At 37.9% G+C, this 19,355-nt stretch overlaps 1 protein-coding gene across 8 annotated transcripts in view; it reads right to left on the bottom strand.

The window, feature by feature from the left end:
• Nucleotides 1-19,355, bottom strand: part of UAP1 (UDP-N-acetylglucosamine pyrophosphorylase 1) — a 40,902-nt gene that overhangs the window by 14,064 nt on the left and 7,483 nt on the right. For 7 of the 8 annotated variants that reach the window (XR_009009193.1, XR_009009192.1, XM_007171677.3 and 4 more), the window contains exons 2-5: nucleotides 16,288-16,624; nucleotides 8,026-8,230; nucleotides 5,767-5,942; nucleotides 3,838-4,010 (exon numbers count right to left, since the gene is read on the bottom strand). Coding sequence is in view for 6 of the 8 variants with exons in the window: in XM_007171675.3 (XP_007171737.1) it covers nucleotides 3,838-4,010; nucleotides 5,767-5,942; nucleotides 8,026-8,230; nucleotides 16,288-16,624 (891 nt within the window). In the remaining 2 variants the exon portion in view is untranslated. The remainder of the gene's footprint in view (nucleotides 1-3,837; nucleotides 4,011-5,766; nucleotides 5,943-8,025; nucleotides 8,231-16,287; nucleotides 16,625-19,355) is intronic. The other variant, XM_057552364.1, reaches the window with a different exon arrangement.

The raw sequence follows: 19,355 nt of genomic DNA, 5'->3' as shown, positions 1-19,355 counted from the left end.
TAATAGAAAACTCAAGCCTCAGATGAGATGAATATCCAGCAGAAGAATCAAACAATTAAAATATATGAAGATATTGTTTTTGCCCTGTTCGATTAACAATTCAGCATACTCCAGAGTATTTTGAAAAATCTGTCCCCACTTTGAAAAGTCTATCCAAACTATACATGAAATTGTATCAATAAAATGAAAGCTTTTCTTCAGCAACTGATTTCTTAAAATAAATACAGCCAGTGGCAGTCCCTTCCAGACAACTAAAGCCACTATTGAGCACTTGGTTTACACTGCAATTAGAGATATAGGCACTGAGTGTAGCTCAGTGAGGCTGGGCTACTGGATATGTAGGCCTGCTGTGTAGTTTCACTGTTTGCTGCCCTGAAAGGAGTACAGTATTCAATGAAAAGAAACCTTCTACCACAGAAGTGGATTAAACTGGAGGGAAACATACAGCAAAATTATTTAAACCAATCATGGACCTATTTGCAATTCTAGTCTATCACTTCACATTCTCTACAGTAGGTATCTCAGTAGACAGGGAATCTGGAATAGATTCCTCCCATTCCCATTAAAACACACACACACAAGGTTTGTTTTCCAATCACTTCTATACAACCCTACTCCTAACCAGCCATGGAAAATAAAAATAAGCACATTCACACTTTACTTCCCAAGTGTTAATCTGCCAGTAAAAGGTTTACTTTTATAACAACTATGAACCTCTAAATACTATAAAAGTCCAGATTACAAAAGAAAGCATTTGTAAAGTACATGAAGTTGGAAGTCAGTTTATATTCTACAGAAAAGATTTACAGCATAAAATTAAGAGGTCTCTTGATTTCCTACAAGTTAAATCCTGAAAAGCTGAGTTCAAAGTAACACTTTAACCTCAAAGTTACTGCAACTGCTTTACAAAATTATCTTTTCTTTTTTTAAACATTTTTTAAAGGAATTTTTTTCTTTCTTTTTTTTTTAAATTTATTTTATGTATTTATTTATTTATTTTTGGCTGCATTGGGTCTTCATTGCTGCGTGTGGGCTTTCTCTAGTTGCGGTGAGCGGGGGCTACTCTTTGTTGCGGTATGTGGGCTTCTCATTGCGGTGGCTTCTCTTGCTGCGGAGCACAGGCTCTAGGCACGCGAGCTTCAGTAGTTGTGGCTCGCGGGCTCTAGAGCGCAGGGTCAGTAGTTGTGGCGCACAGGCTTAGTTGCTCCACGGCATGTGGGATCTTCCGGGACCAGGGATCAAACCCATGTCCCCTGCACCGGCAGGTGGATTCTTAACCTCTGTGCCACCAGGGAAGCCCTAAAATTATCTTTAATTCACAATCATTCTTACTCTCTCAGCTATGTACTTTTGTAAACCACTCCACTAAGTCTTTTCTCAAGGCTCTCACTCCATAAAAAATACTCAATTCACCAAGACAGGAACCTATTAAAGAATTAAAAAAGAATTCCCTGCATAGAATTCTACTACACACTATGAATCACTCCCTAATTTAGGTGTTTTTAAAAATATATTTTAACATCTTGATTTTTTAAATTAAAAGGGTGGGAGGACAGATTACATAAATGGTTTCTACTATTTCTAAAATTTTTTAACATATACCAGTCTTGTAATATTTCGGTTCCATCTGAATATGTATTTATGCATTCACTGAGTGACTATTACATTATATGCCAGACACAGAACTAAGCAGGAAGACTGAGGCAGGATTTGTCCTAGAGGATCCAGGGGAAATGGAGAAGAGAGAATGGTTATATTTACATCCCTGTATGATTAATATACTCATAAAAGTTGGTACACCAATTCAACGTTTTTTTGAGCTGCCAGCAAAAACATAATTAACGTAAAGAATTTGGCTTTATAAATGTGATATAATACTAAAACTAAGAGTTGGGAAACAGTTCTAATCCTGCCTCTGCTAATGTGATGAAGGATCCTGAGCCTGGAACTTATTTAGTACTGGAACCAGAGTGCTCATTTCTGAGATCAAAGGGGTCGACCAGATAGATGATCTCTGAGGTCCCTCGCGCGTTCAACATTCTCTAATCATTTAAAATTTAAATTGATTCTGAAGCTCAGAGCAGTAAAATTTTAAGTTTCTATTTTAGAAAGAAGAGTGACACCAAGTGGAACAAAGTCAGAAATACAGTTTTGTTTTGTTTTTTAAAGCTTAGTAGCTACGTAATTAAAATCCAATGCACTATTTCTATTACAGTTTAGTAGCTATTTACAATACAGCACAGATACTCATAGAGTACTGAAATGGATAGAGGTCTTCAATCAATGAACTAAACCAACCCTTTACTTTCAGAGTCAGGAGGAGTCTTCTTAGGTCTACCAGCTTAATCTCTCAAAACTTGTACTAGTAAATTTAAGACTTCAGCTTCTATGACTTTGCATTAGATTTGTAGATTAATTTTGAGAGAAATGACATCTTTATAATAGAAAATTTCCAACCAAGGATATGATATGTCTCTTATGGCAGCTCTTCTTTTTAAATTCGTATATTTAAAATTTATACGTAGTTTAATTTGTTTTTGTCAGAAGCCTATACGGTTTTGGCTTCTGGGAAATAGGTCTTCCCTTCATGTCGATTATAAAATTATTCTAACACAACACTGTAAATCAACTAAACTCAAATAAAAAAATAAAAATAAATAAAATTATTCTAAACTTTTTTCTGTCATCTTTATGGTTTTTTACTTGGTAATGCATTTGAAATTGATTTTGGTATGAGCTCTGAGGGAGACATCTTATTTTTAGCCAGTTATCCCATTCATTTCCCCCCAATGAGTTGAAATGCCATCCTTACGTGAGTTTGTTTCTGACTGATCTGTTCCATTAACCTGTCATTCTATTCTGGTTTCAGTACTACACTCCTAGTTACTTTTTATTTACAACCCATTTTAATATCTGATAGATTGTCTTCAACCCTCTTCCTTCCTTATCATCATCTTTTTTCAACATCTTCCTGGTCATCTTTACAATCTAAACTTTATTTATTTATTCTAAACTTTACAATCATTTTGTCAAATGTCCCTAAAATAGTCTCACTGGGACTTTGACCAGGATTGTGTTATACTTTAATTCTGTGAGAACTGATACCTTTACAGATTTCCAGGAAAGTAATATTTACATTAATATTTTCAAGTCTTCCAAAGTGTTATTAAGGTCTTTCATGTCATAAAGACAAGTCTCTTATATTATCATCCATGCAACCAAAAAAAAAATGCTAAAAAGAACTATGCCAAGGACAGCCGTATTATATGGCATTACAAACCTCCCTCTGTCTCAGTATCAGTATGTTTGTGGTCATTCAAGCAGTTATTTAATCTCTTTAATTGTCCTTATCTCCTATCTGCATATTTCCATCTTATTCACAAGACTATCATGAGTTACCTTGTCAAATGCCTTACTGAAGTCTACATCTGCTATTTCTATCATATTTCCTTTACCTACTACTCCAGTAACTTTGTCATAGGAAGAAACTGGGTTAATCTGATCAAATACAACTTGATATTAATGAATCCAACAACTTGATATTAATAAGCCCATCCCAGGCCTAGTGATGACCATTCACTTTCCCAGGTACTTACAAATCATCCTCGCATATTTTAAACTCTTACTTGTGATGGACTAAGCATACATCATTACTTCTAGAATCAAATGTTGCCAATTTAAGAAAAAAAGTGGGTGCAGGATAGTTTAGTTACTTTAGAAGATGAATGGTTCTAAAATATCCAAATCACCCTAATAAATCTAGTTTGACTCCTGGAATGTATATACTGACAAGAGAATGACCACTTAAAGCCTCATTACAGTTGAGAAAGGCATTACCTTTGCTCCACAGTCTGCTCCTTTCTGAATGCAAAATCCAATGAAACGTGGGTCTGCCACTTTTACTAATATGTTGTCAACACAATAGACATGAATGCTCCAAATGCCTCTTTGCTCCATATCCTCCACAATATTCTGGGCTGCAAGAGCCCGATAAAGACCACCATTCCCATCTGGGAAATAAAATAGCCTGTTAGTAGCACACCAAAACTCAGTATGACGGTAACCCAAAGATTGTTTGTTTTTTTTTTAAGGTTTTTTTTTTTTAAATTTATTTATTTATTTATTTATGGGTGTGTTGGGTCTCGTTTCTGTGCGAGGGCTTTCTCCAGTTCCAGCGAGCGGGGTCCACTCTTCATCGCGGTGCACGGGCCTCTCACTGTCGCGGCCTCTCTTGTTGCGGAGCACGGGCTCCAGACGCGCAGGCTCAGTAGTCGTGGCTCACGGGCCTAGCCGCTCTGCGGCATGTGGGATCTTCCCAGACCAGGGCTCGAACCCGTGTCCCCTGCATTGGCAGGCAGACTCTCAACCACTGCGCCACCAGGGAAGCCCCAAAGATTGTTTAATGTTTCTCAACTGGGATGAAGATCTCTGAAAACCAGTTTTACATTACAGGGCCAAGAAAACTGAATGTCCATAAGGAAGGATTCAGGTGTCAAAAAGTTATACTACGTGATTTTGAAGGTAATTTAGCGTAAGTATAACATTATTAATGTAGGGCTAGGCAACCCCAAAGAACATACTTTTCTTTTTAACTCAGCCCTTTTAACAATTTGGCCTATAATATATTGTGAAACATACAATTCTTTAACAGGCAATAATTATTTTATAACATTTCAAGTTTTATTTGTATGATTCAAGTTAGCTCTGTATTTATAGCCCCAACACTGACAATTTCATCCATCTCAAAAATAAAAATACACGAGTATTGATACCAAATGATTTGTTTAGAAACCAGATTAATATGAAGGTCTATGGTGATTTAAACTAAATATATGTAAACGCCTCTTCTTTCCCCATCTATTTTTAGTGCTGCTTTAATGTACTTCTTCCATCAACAACCTCAGCTACAGCTTAAATGACAAAAAATTAGACAACTTCACAAAACAAAGCTAAAAATAGTAAACTCTTCCATTAATTAAAAAGAATTGAGTTGGGGGGAAAAAAGAGATGAGATGAAATAAAAGCCTACACCTGCAAAGCACCACTGTAAATACTGTTTTTATTTCCTTTCACCCTTTCCTTCAAGAAGAGCTTCACGGAGATGAGAATCTGTTGACACGTTTACTTTTATAGCGGGATCATACTTACGGTCACTATATGTGGCTACACAGGCAGCACACTGCCCAATCCTAGGGATGCCATCAGCAAACTACAATGTGCCCTACAACTGTGCAGAATGGTGGCCCTAATCGTACTGTGCATGCAGCTCTGTATTTCTCAGTCTCTTACTTAACCTACTGCAACTATTTCGCTTTGTCATTTAGTATCTCCACACAATTATTTCAATACTGTTGAAGAATTAATGCTACAGGTAAACTATAATCTAGCCTCTTATTTTTTAAGCAGCAGGTGGTTTCCAATTTTTCACTACAATAAACAATGTAGCCATGAACAATACTGTATATAAAATACTGGGTAAAGAGAATAAATACTCTGAATGCTGCTCAAACTGCTCTCAAGAGCAGACATCCACAGGAAGTATAAAAGCATATCCATTTTACCCATGGGCATTTCCATTTTTTTTAATCATTGCCAAATTTAAAAATAATTAAAATATTAATTTTTAACGTCCAAATCACCGTATTAAAAAAAAAGTCAAAACTTAATGAGCTACATATCGTAAATCAACCGTACTTCAAAAAAACAATTTAATGAGTTGTGTTACTACCACTTCTAGTCACCATTTAAATAATAATGGTTACAAACCTGGAGCCATAGAAACCTTGTTCTTCTCTTCCAAAATAATTTTCCCATCAAAACTCATAGCAGGCAGCATTCCCTGCTGAAAAAAGATTACATTCTCTTTTTTTAAACCAAAGTACTTGTGCTTTGTGAAGAATTCCTTTGTAGATTCCATTGTTCTGCCACTGGTCATTATATACCTTGCAAGAGAAAAGTAGATCTTCTAAGCCACAGCGCTATGTGAATTAGGGCAAAGTCAAGTCTTGTCTATTTCCTAAGCTAAAGAAAATTTTTGAGAGCACCGTTTATTGTTTTCACTTCCTTCATCCTCTTCCTGGATAAGGCAGCATTAGCTGCTACCCAAGGGGAATTTCTTCCAGTAACTTCATCAATCCTTATGCATACAATAAATCTGTAACAATATTAAAACACATCTCCTGCAGCAGAAAGCCTACAACTGGCTCAAGTCAACATTTTAGAACTCTGAAAAGTGTATTCTAGGTTGAAATCGCCTATTCTAGTAATAGGGAAAAAAGGGTAAATGTAATACGTTCTAATTATCTCTTATGGTTCTTTTTACAAAAATTTTGAAATGGAATCTGGGCTCTGCTCACCCTTTATTTAAAATCATAAAAGTGTAATTATACTCTCTGTTGTCACAAAAATCCAACCCATGCCACTGTAGCAAAAGAGAAAAAAATTCTATCTAAAACCATAATTAGTGACTACAATAGCTTTTCCCCTTACTAAAATGTAAACCATATATAAGTAGGGATTTTTGTCTGTTTTGGTTCTGTCTGTCTCGGTTCCCAGCACCCAGAAGTAGGTACTCCATTAATATCTGTTAAATGAAGAACATTATATAATTTCCCAGCACAGTCAATATCTGTCTGATTAACAAATTATCCTGGGTATTATGGGTATTATGAACCCTGGGCACAACAACTTTGGGCATCATAATTTAGATGACAAAAGAAGTGACTAAACTGTTCCACATAAGAAAAATAAATTCTGAGCTATGAGGAGAAAGAAAAAGAAGAAAATCCAACATGATAGTGGGAGGCCAGGGCTGTAAGTAGAATTTTGGCCACTTAGAACACAGACGTCCTTCAAAAATCCCCAAGGGAATAAAAATGAAGAAAATAGTTCACAGCTGGCCAATACCATTCTTAATAGCTAGAAAAGCTGAGGAAATTACAAAAAGCCTATTTTTAAAGGCATCAGAGAGCTACAAAAGCAACATGGATTAGAACTACAATTCAAGAGAGTGAGAATCTTTCAAAGGAGAGCTAAAGATATGCAGCTGCCTTTTCCTGGGGGTATTTGCTGATCTGGGGTAAAGGCTAGTGGTAGAGAATCTGAGCTTGGACCAGGCAGAAGGACAGAGAAACCAGCAGAGTTTTTGTTGGTCACCTGGGGCTAAAATAACAAGATTAGGGACTTGAGGGATTTCAAACGCACAGCTGATTTCCCCCTCAAAACATGCTAACTTCCAAAGCTGCTCTGAGAAACAGATTCAAGAGCTAAATCGAAACCTTTTAAAAAACAGAGCAGAATTTCCTGTAATCTCTTGGTGTTTAGAAGATGAACACTGGCCGAGATAGGCCCTGAGGACCTGGCATACTAGCAGAGACTGAGAATCCAAGTTTGGCCCACAGCAGAGAAATCAATGGGGCTTTCAGCTAGTGTGTATGGAAGAAGGGTGAGGTTTCAGGAGGACTAGATAACCCAATACTTAAGGACATGAGTTTCTAGAGTGAGAGAACCCACTGAGTGCCCACAGCAGTGACTGAAAATAGATCCATACCACGTCGTCATGAAATTTCAGTTACTAAAGATAAAAAGAGACCCCAAATTCTTTCAGAGCAAAAGGGGGAAACAAAAAAGATTGGGAATCAGAATGGCAATGGACCTCTCCAAAGCAATGCTGAAACAATAGAGCAATGCTTTCAAATTTAAGAGGGAAACTGATTTTCAATCAGAAATTCTATACAAACTACCAATCAGCATGAAGTTTCTAGACCGAGAGAACCCTCTGAGTACCCAAAGGTACTCAGGTAGGGATTAAAAGTTGGAGGTGAGTATATACTGCTCATTAAGGCTACAGTGATTATCTATCTAGCTGTAACACATATTACTTTTAACATATATAGTAAATTATAGCTCCCAAGAAAATCTGTAGTAACAGGAAACACATCTGCCAATGAATAAAGTACATATGCATTTTGAATATTATAAACCAATATATGTTCAGACACTGTCCCATAATGAGAAATATCTTACCACGGAATGATGCATTTGTTGCCATGATATTTTTCAGCTAACTGTTGAAGCTTCAGGATACGCTCTGCTTGAATCTGAAAAAGTGTCTTATGGGATGGCAAACCAACATCATACATCCCCTTGGGATATGCAACACCAAGTCTTGTCCCCTGCCCACCAGCTAGAAGAAGAACTGCCACTTTGTTCTGAGAAATCTGGAAAAGTCCTAAAAAAGAAAATACGTGTATCACTCTATAATTCAACACTTTAGGATTACATATACAAAGGTAGCTGCAAAGAGTCATCCTATCTGCATAAGGCATAAAGACAAGGAATTCACAAGTAATCATGGATAACTATCTTGTTAATAAAAACATTTTTATTATTAAAAAATTAAATTTATATAACCCAACCAAACACCAAACACCAAACAATGAATAATATACTTTAATGAACTAATAATTTTTATTCTGATAAGATTGGAAGGCAAAGACCAAGAGATGTTATAAATGTTTTTAAGCACTTGACAACTTATTAGATGTTGCAAGTTAAGAAAAAGATAGGATAAAAGCAGCTCCCTAGGCTTCAGGATGAATGACGATGCTATTAAATTACCTCCAGCTGATAAATCAATCAATAACAATTAATCAATCAATGAGCATGTAAACATACTAGACAAGCTACCATCCAGTAAATGTAAAGAAAAGAAACCCTGAGTTGGGAAAGCAGTGTAGTACAACGGTTAAGGAGCCGGGCTCTGAATTCAGGACACCTGGGTTTGAAACCCAACTCAAGTGAATGAGCTTAGGGGATTTGCCTGCAAAAGGGCATCAGGAGATGTGGAATGGTGGAAATGTTGTATATCTGATTGGGGTGGTAGTTACATGGGTGTGTAAACTTGCTAAAAACTCATAAAACTAGTGCATTTTATTGTATGTAATTATACTTCAGTAAAATTTATTAAAATGTCTTCTTTTTTTTTAAATGGGCCATCTATTGCAGCTCAGAAGGATGTGACACGGAGTTTTTATGAAACTGTAAGTGAAACTATAAATGTTATTAAGAGACGGAGGTTTTCAGTTTGGATTAAAAAATAAAATAAAATAAAATAAAATCTTGCCATGTACCATTTCTAAGAGCTACCTCATAACTCTAAGGTAGACAGCTTCAGCACCAGAAGGTAGAGTAGCTTGTGGGAAGAGGCAACATAGAAACTGGATCTCTGGGAAGCTAGAAAAGCTGTAAAAGGTCAGATGTGATAAAGCAATGGTTGATGGGTTTTGTTCTATTTTCTGAATTTCATACTTTCATTAAAATCCTCAGAAATTCTATGAACAAGGCAGGCCACTATCCACAATTGTAGGCCAAGCCAGAGGGGGCAGTGGTGGCCAGTATCAATTATTATTATTTTTTACATCTTTAGGGAATGCAGCTTTGTCTAATTTACCAACTTTATGCTTTATGTGTTTTTGATATATTGGGCTTTCCTAAAGCTAATATACTAGTACATTGTGAACTTAAAGAAATATTCTTAATAAATCCATTACAAAATCAGAACTGTCCTGATTCTACAATCTGTCTTCGCTAGTAACTAAGTACAGCCAAGGATGTTATGCAAGAACTTTCTAGCAATTTTTTCAATCAAAAAATTTAAAAGCACATTAGGTATTTCCATAATTCTCACCTTTGATGTTAAAGCTGAGAGCTTAGCTACCTGAGAATTAATTTTCTCTCTTTCTTCCTTGCCTATAACTAGATTGTCCCTTGTCCTTTTCTCCACGGCATTTCACTGTACCTTATCAGAGTTTGAAAATAAAATACCAGGGGTAATGTTAGACTCCAAAATAGTAAATAAAATCTAGAAGGTAGGTATAATTTTCCCCATTTTAGAGATAATAGGCTCAGATGAGTTCATGATCTTGCCCAAGGTCACACAACTAAAAAGTGTGAATCAGGATTAGAACTTGACCCCAGGGCCTATTCACCAGCACTGCACTGCCTACAGCAGTCTCTTATCACACCCAAACATTTAACAGATAAATTATACAGCACCATAATTTTTAGGGGTGTAAACTGTCCTTTCTATTTCCTTCTTGCCCTTCCTTGTCTTTTCCACTGAATTCATGAGAGGTTGCGCTGCCTTTTCTTATCTATCTTACCCATCACCCTACATGGAAAAGCGGCTGAGCTGGGAAGAGCCCACATTCTCCAAAACTTGCCAAACACTGAATTTCTAACAGCATTCCAGCTCCGTGTTGCGCTTAAACACTCCCCACAACCACCATGTAACAAAGACTGGCTGAGATGAAGCAATCTGAAGGGAACAGGGAACCATATAAAGCAGTTTTGAAAACCGTTTTACATTTGGTTATTCCTTGAGTTATGAAAGAAACTATGGTTTCTAGGAAATAAATTTAACTCTGCTGTCACTGACCCAAAAAGCATTATTTTAAAACACAGGTCCACAGTCCCTTACCTAAACCAGATTTATTTCAGAATTTTATTTCAGAATGCAGAACTGTTCAAAATTTAGAAAAGGAATATAGTACACAGACAATATGTTATATTTTACCCCAGCAGATCTGAGACGGTACCTTATAATCACATTAAGTGGGATAAAAAAAGTTTATCAATAGTCTCATGTCTGTTCAGGTCAGGTTTTGCACCATTTTAGAATGGCAGATAAATAACTTCAGTCTGTCTGGACCCTCACATACCACCAAAGGTGCTGGAATCAAAAATATTTCTAAACATGTTCCCAAAAAGTCCCAGATAAACATTCTGGACACAAAGGTCTTTGTTTTTTTGGTACTATTTATTTTCTTTATAGAGCACATGTGTTTTAAGTTGTACTATTAATATGGCTCTAATCATGCTTCCTGCCTTCTTACTTTTACCTTCGGTCCAAAAGTAAGTTTCTTCTCTCAGCTCCCTTACCTGTAAAAGCTAAGAGCCACACTCCCAGAATCAGCTCCACATCTCAGCTCCTGCTTGCCAGATGGCCAAGCAGCACCAACCAGCACTTTCCACTGATTCTTACTGGTTATCAAAATATCACTGTGTAACCTTTTCTCTTCCTTGGATCAGTTCCCTAAACTACTGCTTCATTCCAGATTTCCAAATGTTTCCATTCTAAAGCTGTGCTAACCAACAGCTGATAGTGGTCTCTTTCTTCATTGAAATAAATGGCATGTGTTTGTTTCCTAAGCCCCCGACGGCCATACTTTCTCCAATTCTTCATTCCATCTGTGGACCTGATAACCCATCGAATCACTATGTCTTAAAAGCAGCATTGAGACCATGCTTGCCAGGGGTACATTTCCAGGCAGATCTACATTTACATCTCATCTCCATCTAGCCACAACTATTATAATGAATTATAACACAATCCATAAATATTTGTGATAAAAAGGTGTCTCTGCATTAACTTCTTCCTGCGTATGCATCTCACTTATGAGCAGACAGAGAAAAACAAGAAAGAAAGCAGTTCCTAGAGTATCAAAGCCAGCTGCAATTCAAGAAAGAAATAAATGTAGCTGCAGCTGTTGTTAACAATACCAAATTGTGTGGGGCTGAAGTATTCATCCACTTCATGTGTGTTACTACAATAAAACTGCAATGTTTATCAAAAGTATGTAACACATAAATTAGTATCTGTCTTATAATGACAGATAAAATACCTCTTGAAATTAAGCAGGCCAATAAAATTCAGTAAGCCTTTTAGTTACATGGCAATATACATGATTTCAAACTGTATGGGTCATAACGTAAATTTTATACGGGCAGCACTGCACCTATTTGAAAAATGTTAACTGATTATAAATGTACTTAACCCATGTGACAATCAGGAAATTATGAACTTCTATCCCAAAACTTCTGCAAAAATATGGAAAAAAAACCCTGAAAAGTACATTACTATATCATCTTTTCATTATAGGTCACTAGAGTTAATTACCTTCCCACAGAAATCAGGACCTAACACACACTAAATCAGAAGTTTAAAAAAAAAAAAAAAAATCAAGCCAGAATGAGCCATTTCCAGGGCAGGGGTATACCTCTCTCCTTGAGGAGTCTTGCATGTTAGCCCAACAGAGTCTGAGCACTTTTCCTGATAACATTTACAACAAACAGAAGAGTTTACAGTGGCCGCTCACAGGTCAACTGCTTCCTGGATAACTTCCTGCTTGGACTAGTTCCTCTCATGCATACTCTTTCATTTGGGCATGTGCCTGAAACAAGGAGGTTGGCACAGGTGCTTCTGACGTAGAGCATTGCCAGAGCTTTCTATCTAAACTTTCAGCACTCCTGGACAAGGGGTGGGGTAAACAGGCTATTCAACTGGTGGAAATGAAGAAAGACTACACACGAGAAAGGAGATATTTTAAGTCTTTAATTTTTAATCACATTTTACAGGTGAAACAATTATTTTATGGATTAACTACTTCCCCAAAATATTAAGCACAAAAAGTAGGTTAATAAGGGAAATCTCTATTTGAACTGGTTTTAGATACTGGGGGATTATTGTGAATTTCATTAGGTATAATAATGGCATCGTAATTAGGAAGAAAATGTCCTTCTACTTAAGAGATGCATACTGAATTTTATGAGGGTAAACATAATGTTTGCGAGTTGCCTTAAAATACTACAGCAGAGGGGCTTCCCTGGTGGCACAGTGGTTGAGAGTCCGCCTGCCAATGCAGGGGACACGGGTTCGAGCCCTGGTCTAGGAGGATCCCACATGCCGCGGAGCAACTAAGCCCATGAGTCACAACTACTGAGCCTGCGCATCTGGAGCCCGTGCTCCGCAACGGGAGAGGCCACGACAGTGAGAGGCCCATGCATCGCGATGAAGAGTGGCCCCCGCTTGCCACAACTGGAGAAAGCCCTCGCACAGAAACGAAGACCCAACACAGCCAAAAAAAAATTAAAATAAAATAAATTCTATTAAAAAAAATACTACAGCAGAGAAAAATGAAAAAGGGATAGATGAAGCAAAATTAGCAAAATTTTGATAATTATTTAATTAAGGTAATGCATATATAGAAGTTCATTATACTATTTTTTGTCTCCAAATATCTGCTTCCAAATATGCTTGAAATATTTCATAATAACAATTTCTGGAGTAGGCTACAAGACTATACATAAACTATAATCCTAATGTACATGTGTGTATATAAGAAAATACTATAAAATATTACTAGCGAGTACTTATCTCTGGATTGTGGGACAGCAGAGATTTATCTTTTTTCCTTTGTAACTCTTAGTATTTTCCAACTTCTCCAAAATAAGTATGTGTTACTTTTAAAATAAAACAAATCTATTAGAAATATCACTGCACTAGATTTCAGAAAATGTAGAGGAGGATAATGTTATGAATACATTTTTTCTGAACAATCCATTTACTTTTCTACAATGCTATACAGATTAATTTTTTAAATGTCTCACAGGTAAAAAAAAAGGGCTAAACACTGAATATTAGTTTCTTATTATAACATAGAATTAGAAGATTGTTTTGTGTTCAGTTTAAGCATGCATTTCTTTTTAATAAAGAATGGGATTTTTTTTTAAGCAAATATATTTTCCCAGTGTGAATATCTTTACTAAAATGATATTCTCATCGAAGCTTCTGAATTACTTCTTCCAAGATCTCAGTTTTGTAAGATAGAGGTTTTTCAGTTACCCCTCTACATTCCATTTTCTACAACTGGCCAGAACACTTCAAGAATTAAATCAAAACAAGATCTCTCTTTAATAAAGAGCACAGTGGTAGCTTATGTATTTATCCTTCACCAATAATTTTCCACCCTAGGTGTTAAAATGTCTAATGTCAATAGCCACCAGACACTTTGAAATTATTGTACAATGCTTTTATTTCTCCTATCCTGGGGCAGTGGGATGGGGGCAGGGGCAGCGGGGGTTTGGGGGGGAGGGTTGTCTTTGATACAATTATCAGGAATTTCCTACTATCTGAAATAAAGCATTGTAAGCTTTGCAATGGCAATCTCTTTCCTGTGATAACTTACTGCAGAAACTTCATTTTGTTATGAATTTGCAGACATACGGCAGTTTCTATCTAATGAAAAGGTTGTAACATCAGTTAAAAAGTCTCCCTCTCCACCCCTACTGCTTAAGCCACAAATAAATATTCTTCCCTTGACCGCAAGCCAAAAGGAAGTTTGCTTTGCACCTTCTTATACTAGACTTGCTTGTAACAGTTCTGGATTTTAATCTAAATGAAAAGTCATAAATGTGGACTTTTGTTCCACAGATTCCAACAAAAAGGCCATAAAGAAGACTCCAACTATAGGAAGTCTTGATTGTTGCTCATGGTCCCCATTACACAAGGCCAAAGCTTTGGCTTTCCGTAAGAGTTAATTCTAAGACTTTATCTCCATAAAATCACAAGGAGAAATATAGGCAGCTGGAATACCAGAGGGTAAGAAGAGGTCCTGTGTGGCTTTTGGTGAAACCCAGGGAGGGAGGGAAAGATTAATGAATCCAAAGTTAGTGGGGGTCACAGTGTTACTACTGTCCTCCATTCAGAAGGATCCATCTGGAAGTCACTCTCTCACATCTTAGTGGCAGAGCCCTGTTCTAAGTTAGAAGCGAGGTTAGCCACGACCAAGCATTTTAAATAGGAAAGGGCCCTCCTTGAAGATCATCCAATTATTTTCAATGTTTTTAATCTTCAAACCCTTTTAAGTAAAACCTCATGTAAAGAGGTTTATTTGTTTATGTATCAAACACATAAAAACAGGTCAAAGTAGAACTGCTCCTGGAGTGGGGAGATGAAGGGGCTGGAGACCTACCTGTTTAGTATCTGTTCCCCCCTCTCCACAGTTTCAGCTGCAGTCGAAACCCTAGAGGTCTTCGGAACAGTTTGAAAAACAGTAGATTTATAAGCCCAGAGAAAGACATGAAGATAATGGCAGAGAAGAAGGTTGATACTGGCAGTTATGTTTCTTTTTTGGCGGGTTGCAGGGAGTGCCAAAAAGCCAAAGACAATAAAAATAGCCATAGTGTGGTGTGAATATAGACTATAAATCATATCTATAAAAGTAAATATGTATATAATCAAGTACTAGGTGGCAACGTGGACAAATAAAAACATAGATTTGATGAGGTTATGGGCAATTTCTCTACAGTATTTCTGTTACTTTGATATTATTTTTGCAATAAAGTAATGTTTTTTTAAAAAGGAAAAAGTATTAGTCCAATCTGTTCATTCTACAGCTGAGGAAATGAGGTCCAGATCTGACAAGAAGCATGTAGAAACACTCAAGGGCCTGCAGTATTTAGTCACTTTTACTTAGGGAGGAGTAGTAGATTATAAAAACCACAGTTCTTAACCCTACCAAAAAAAGCTAAATTTTAGCTATTTTGTCATTTTCAAAAGCACTCATTAGTACTAGTTATGGGGACAGATTTTATGATATGCTTTAGAGGAAGAAGCATTGGGGAAATTCAACCAACATTTATCGACCAACATATAACTGCAAAACACTGCTCTAAATGCCATGTGACACACATAGACAACTAGGACATGGGCTGCTCTTTAAAAGTTTACAATGTAATCATGAAGATAGACATAAACAAACCTTATTATAAGGAAAAATGAAAGAAGAGCATGGACAAATAATTTCAACCTGGGACACTGAAAAAAAGGTGACAGATCAAAGAGTATGCGTGGTGAACCTTGGAGAATGAGGGTAAGTTCCCCAAGTGGCAGAGCCACCTCACTGCACAGCTCCAGGAGATGGGTGGCGTCACAAGGTGATCCAGCTACACAGAGAAGGGGCAAAGGCCAGACCCAGCTAAGGACAAGCATGAGCAAAGGCAGGGAAGGCATACTAGAATGTTCAGAGAAAGGTGAATTACAGCATCCAGCTGAAAGGTGTGGGGCAGTAGGAGTGGAGAGAGACATAAGAGACAAGATTGGATAAGGCCGTGTTAGGGAAGGGTTTTGGAGTAAGCTAGCATAAACTGAAACATTCAGCTTGTGCTTCAGGAAGGGGAATCTAATAGAAGTATGGACTCTGAGAAAGGAAAGAGACTAGAGGCAAATTATGACTTGAATGAGAAGAGCCTTGAATCAGGCACCAGAAATGAAAAGAGAATGGAGAGACGGGCAACAGGAGCCACTGCGGCCTCTTGGCCACACAATCTGTCACTCTCAGATCAGTCACCTGGTTTAAGGTCTTAAGGAAGTGAAAATATTGTTACTTTAATGGTTTTAGTACATCTCATAATACGCCTTAGAGCAAATCTTCCCATGCTCAGTACCTTCACTTTCCCAGGCTTGCAGCTGATCTTGATCCCTGGTAGCACTGCCCAACACCTCTCGAGGGACAGGTTCCATCCGTGCATCCACTTTCTCTGGCTGGGAAGAATGGTTAAATCCTTCAATGGCCTTTTGGAAAAAGAGGTTCAGCTCCTCAAAGTTCATGGCCTGGAGCTCTGTGAAAAGTTCTACCTGTTGGGCTTCTTCCAGCTCATTCCAGAATTGCAATAGGTGTTCTTGCCCAGCTTTGGACAACCTGAGTTTGAGGTCATTAACATTCATAATGCTCTGGTAGCCAAGTTCTGTGATAACTGGGGTGTAATTTCTGTACCTGTAAACCTGAAAGAGAAAGGAAATGAATAGCAGGTCAAAGTCCAACCTCAAAACCTGAGGAGATTTTTCCTACTAAAAATAAGTACATTAAAAAAAAAAAAAAATCTTGGGAGTTCCCTGGTGGTCCAATGGTTAGGACTCAGTGCTTTCACTGCCAGGGCCCGGGTTCAATCCCTGGTCGGGGAAGTAAGATCCTGCAAGCCCCATAGTGTGGCCAAAAAAAATTTTTTTAATAAAATTAAAAATAAAAAAAATTTTAAAAACCCTTGATGTTAAAGAAATTCTGCCTTTCCATCATGATCATATTCATAAGAGATCAAACTTGTAAGACAATACTAATAATTCTTATATACCAGGCACTGCACCAAGTACTTTACCTACATGGTCTCATGCAATTTTCAACAGCTCTATGACATAAATACTATTATTATCATCACTTTACAGTTGAGAAGAATGAGACACAGAGAGGCAAAGCAACCCGGCTGACTGGTGGAGCTAGGGTGTGAATGCAGACAGTCTGATCCCAGGGCTCTAGTTGCCTCTATACTACTCCTCTGACCACTAAGCTACTACTGAAAGAACACTTGACTGTTTAATATTTCAACCTTCTCCTTTTATCTCTAAGGACAGAAACACAGAATTCAGAATACAACAATATCAAGAAGACAGGAACACTATAATTATAAAAAATACATTTTATTTCAAGAGCAACTTCCACAAAGAAGCAATAAAATATGTCCACTGTCTTTACTAAGAATTGAGCCCTAGGAGATTGGTTCAAGATGGTGGAATAGAAGGATGTGTGCTCACTCCCTCTTGCGAGAGCACCAGAATCACAACTGCTGAACAATCATCAACAGGAGGACACTGGACCTCACCAAAAAAGATGCCTCACATTCAAGGACAGGGGAGAAACCACACTGAGATGGTAGGAGGGGTGCAATCACAATAAAATCAAATCCCATGGCCGCTGGGTGGGTGACTCACAAACTGGAGAACACTTATACTACAGAAGTCCACCCACTGGAGTGAAGGTTCTGAGCCCCACGTCAGGCTTCCCAACCTGGGGGTCTGGCAACGGGAGGAGGAATTCCTAGAGAATCAGACGTTGAAGGCTGGTGGGATTTGATTGCGGAACTTTGACAGGATTGGGGGAGGTGGAGACTCCACTCTTGGAGGGCACATACAAAGTACTGTGCACATTAGGACCTAGGGGAGAGAGCGGTGAGCCCACAGGAGACTGAACTGGACCTACCTGCTAGTGTTGGAGGGTCTACTGCAGAGGTGGGGGAGCGGCTGTGACTCACCACGGGGACAAGGACACTGGGAGCAGAAGTTCTGGGGAGTGCTCCTTGGCGTGAGCCCTCCCAGAGTCTGCCATTAGCCCCACCGAAGAGGTCCACTGGTAGGCTCCAGTGCTGGGTCTTCTCAGGCCAAACAACCAACAGGGAGGGAACCCAGCCCCACCCATCAGCAGACAAGTGGATTAAAGTTTTACTGAGCTCTGCCTACCAGAGCAACACCCAGCTCTACCCACCGCCAGTCCCTCCCATCAGGAAGCTTGCACAAGCCTCTTAGATAGCCTCATCCACCACAGGGCAGACAGCAGAAGCAAGAAGAACAATTCTGCAGCCTGTGGAAGGAAAACCACATTCACAGAAAGATAGACAAAATGAAAAGGCAGAGGACTTTGTACCAGATGAAGAAACAAGATAAGACCCCAGAAAAACAACTAAATGAAGTGGAGATAGGCAACCTTCCAGAAAAAGAATTCAGAATAATGATAGTGTTGATGATACAGGACCTCAGAAAAAGAATGGAGGCAAAGATCGAGAAGATGCAAGAAATGTTTAACAAAGGCCTAGAAGAATTAAAGAACAAACACCTAGAAGAATTAAAGAACAAACAAACAGAGATGAAAAATACAATAACTGAAATGAAAAATACACTAAAAGGAATCAATAGCAGTATAACTGAGGAAGAACGGATAAGTGACCTGGAAGACAAAATGGTGGAATTCACTGCTGCGGAACAGAATAAAGAAAAAAGAATGAAAAGAAATGAAGACAGCCTAAGAGACCTCTGGGACAACATTAAACACAACAACATTTGCATTATAGGGGTCCCAGAAAGAGAACAGACAGAGAAAGGACCCAAGAAAATATATGAAGAAATTATAGTAGAAAACTTGCCTAACATGGGAAAGGAAATAGCCACACAAGTCCAGGAAGCACAGAGAATCCCAGGCAGGATAAACACAAGGAGAAACATGCCGAGACACATATTAATCAAATTGACAAAAATTAAAGACAAAGAAAAATTACTGAAAGCAACAAGGGTAAAATGCCAAATAACATACAAGGGGACTCCCATATGGTTAACAGTTGATTTCTCAGCAGAAACTCTACAAGCCAGAAAGGAGTGGCACGATATATTTAAAGTGATGAAAGGGAAGAACCTACAACCAAGATTACTCTACCGGGAAAGGATCTCATTCAGATTCAATGGAGAAATCAAAAGCTTTACAGACAAGCAAAAGCTAAGAGAATTCAGCACCACCAAACTAGCTCTACAACAAATGCTAAAGAAACTTCTCTAAGTGGGAAACACATGAATAGAAAAGGACCTACAAAAACAAACCCGTAACAATTAAGAAAATGGTAATAGGAACATACATATTGATAATTACCTTAAACGTGAATGGATTAAATGCTCCAACCAAAAGACACAGGCTCGC

The sequence above is a fragment of the Balaenoptera acutorostrata genome, chromosome 1 (assembly GCF_949987535.1).
Source record: "Balaenoptera acutorostrata chromosome 1, mBalAcu1.1, whole genome shotgun sequence".
Lineage (NCBI taxonomy): Eukaryota > Metazoa > Chordata > Mammalia > Artiodactyla > Balaenopteridae > Balaenoptera > Balaenoptera acutorostrata.
Note: the sequence above shows the minus strand (reverse complement) of the source record. Positions and strands in the feature narration are given on the sequence as shown.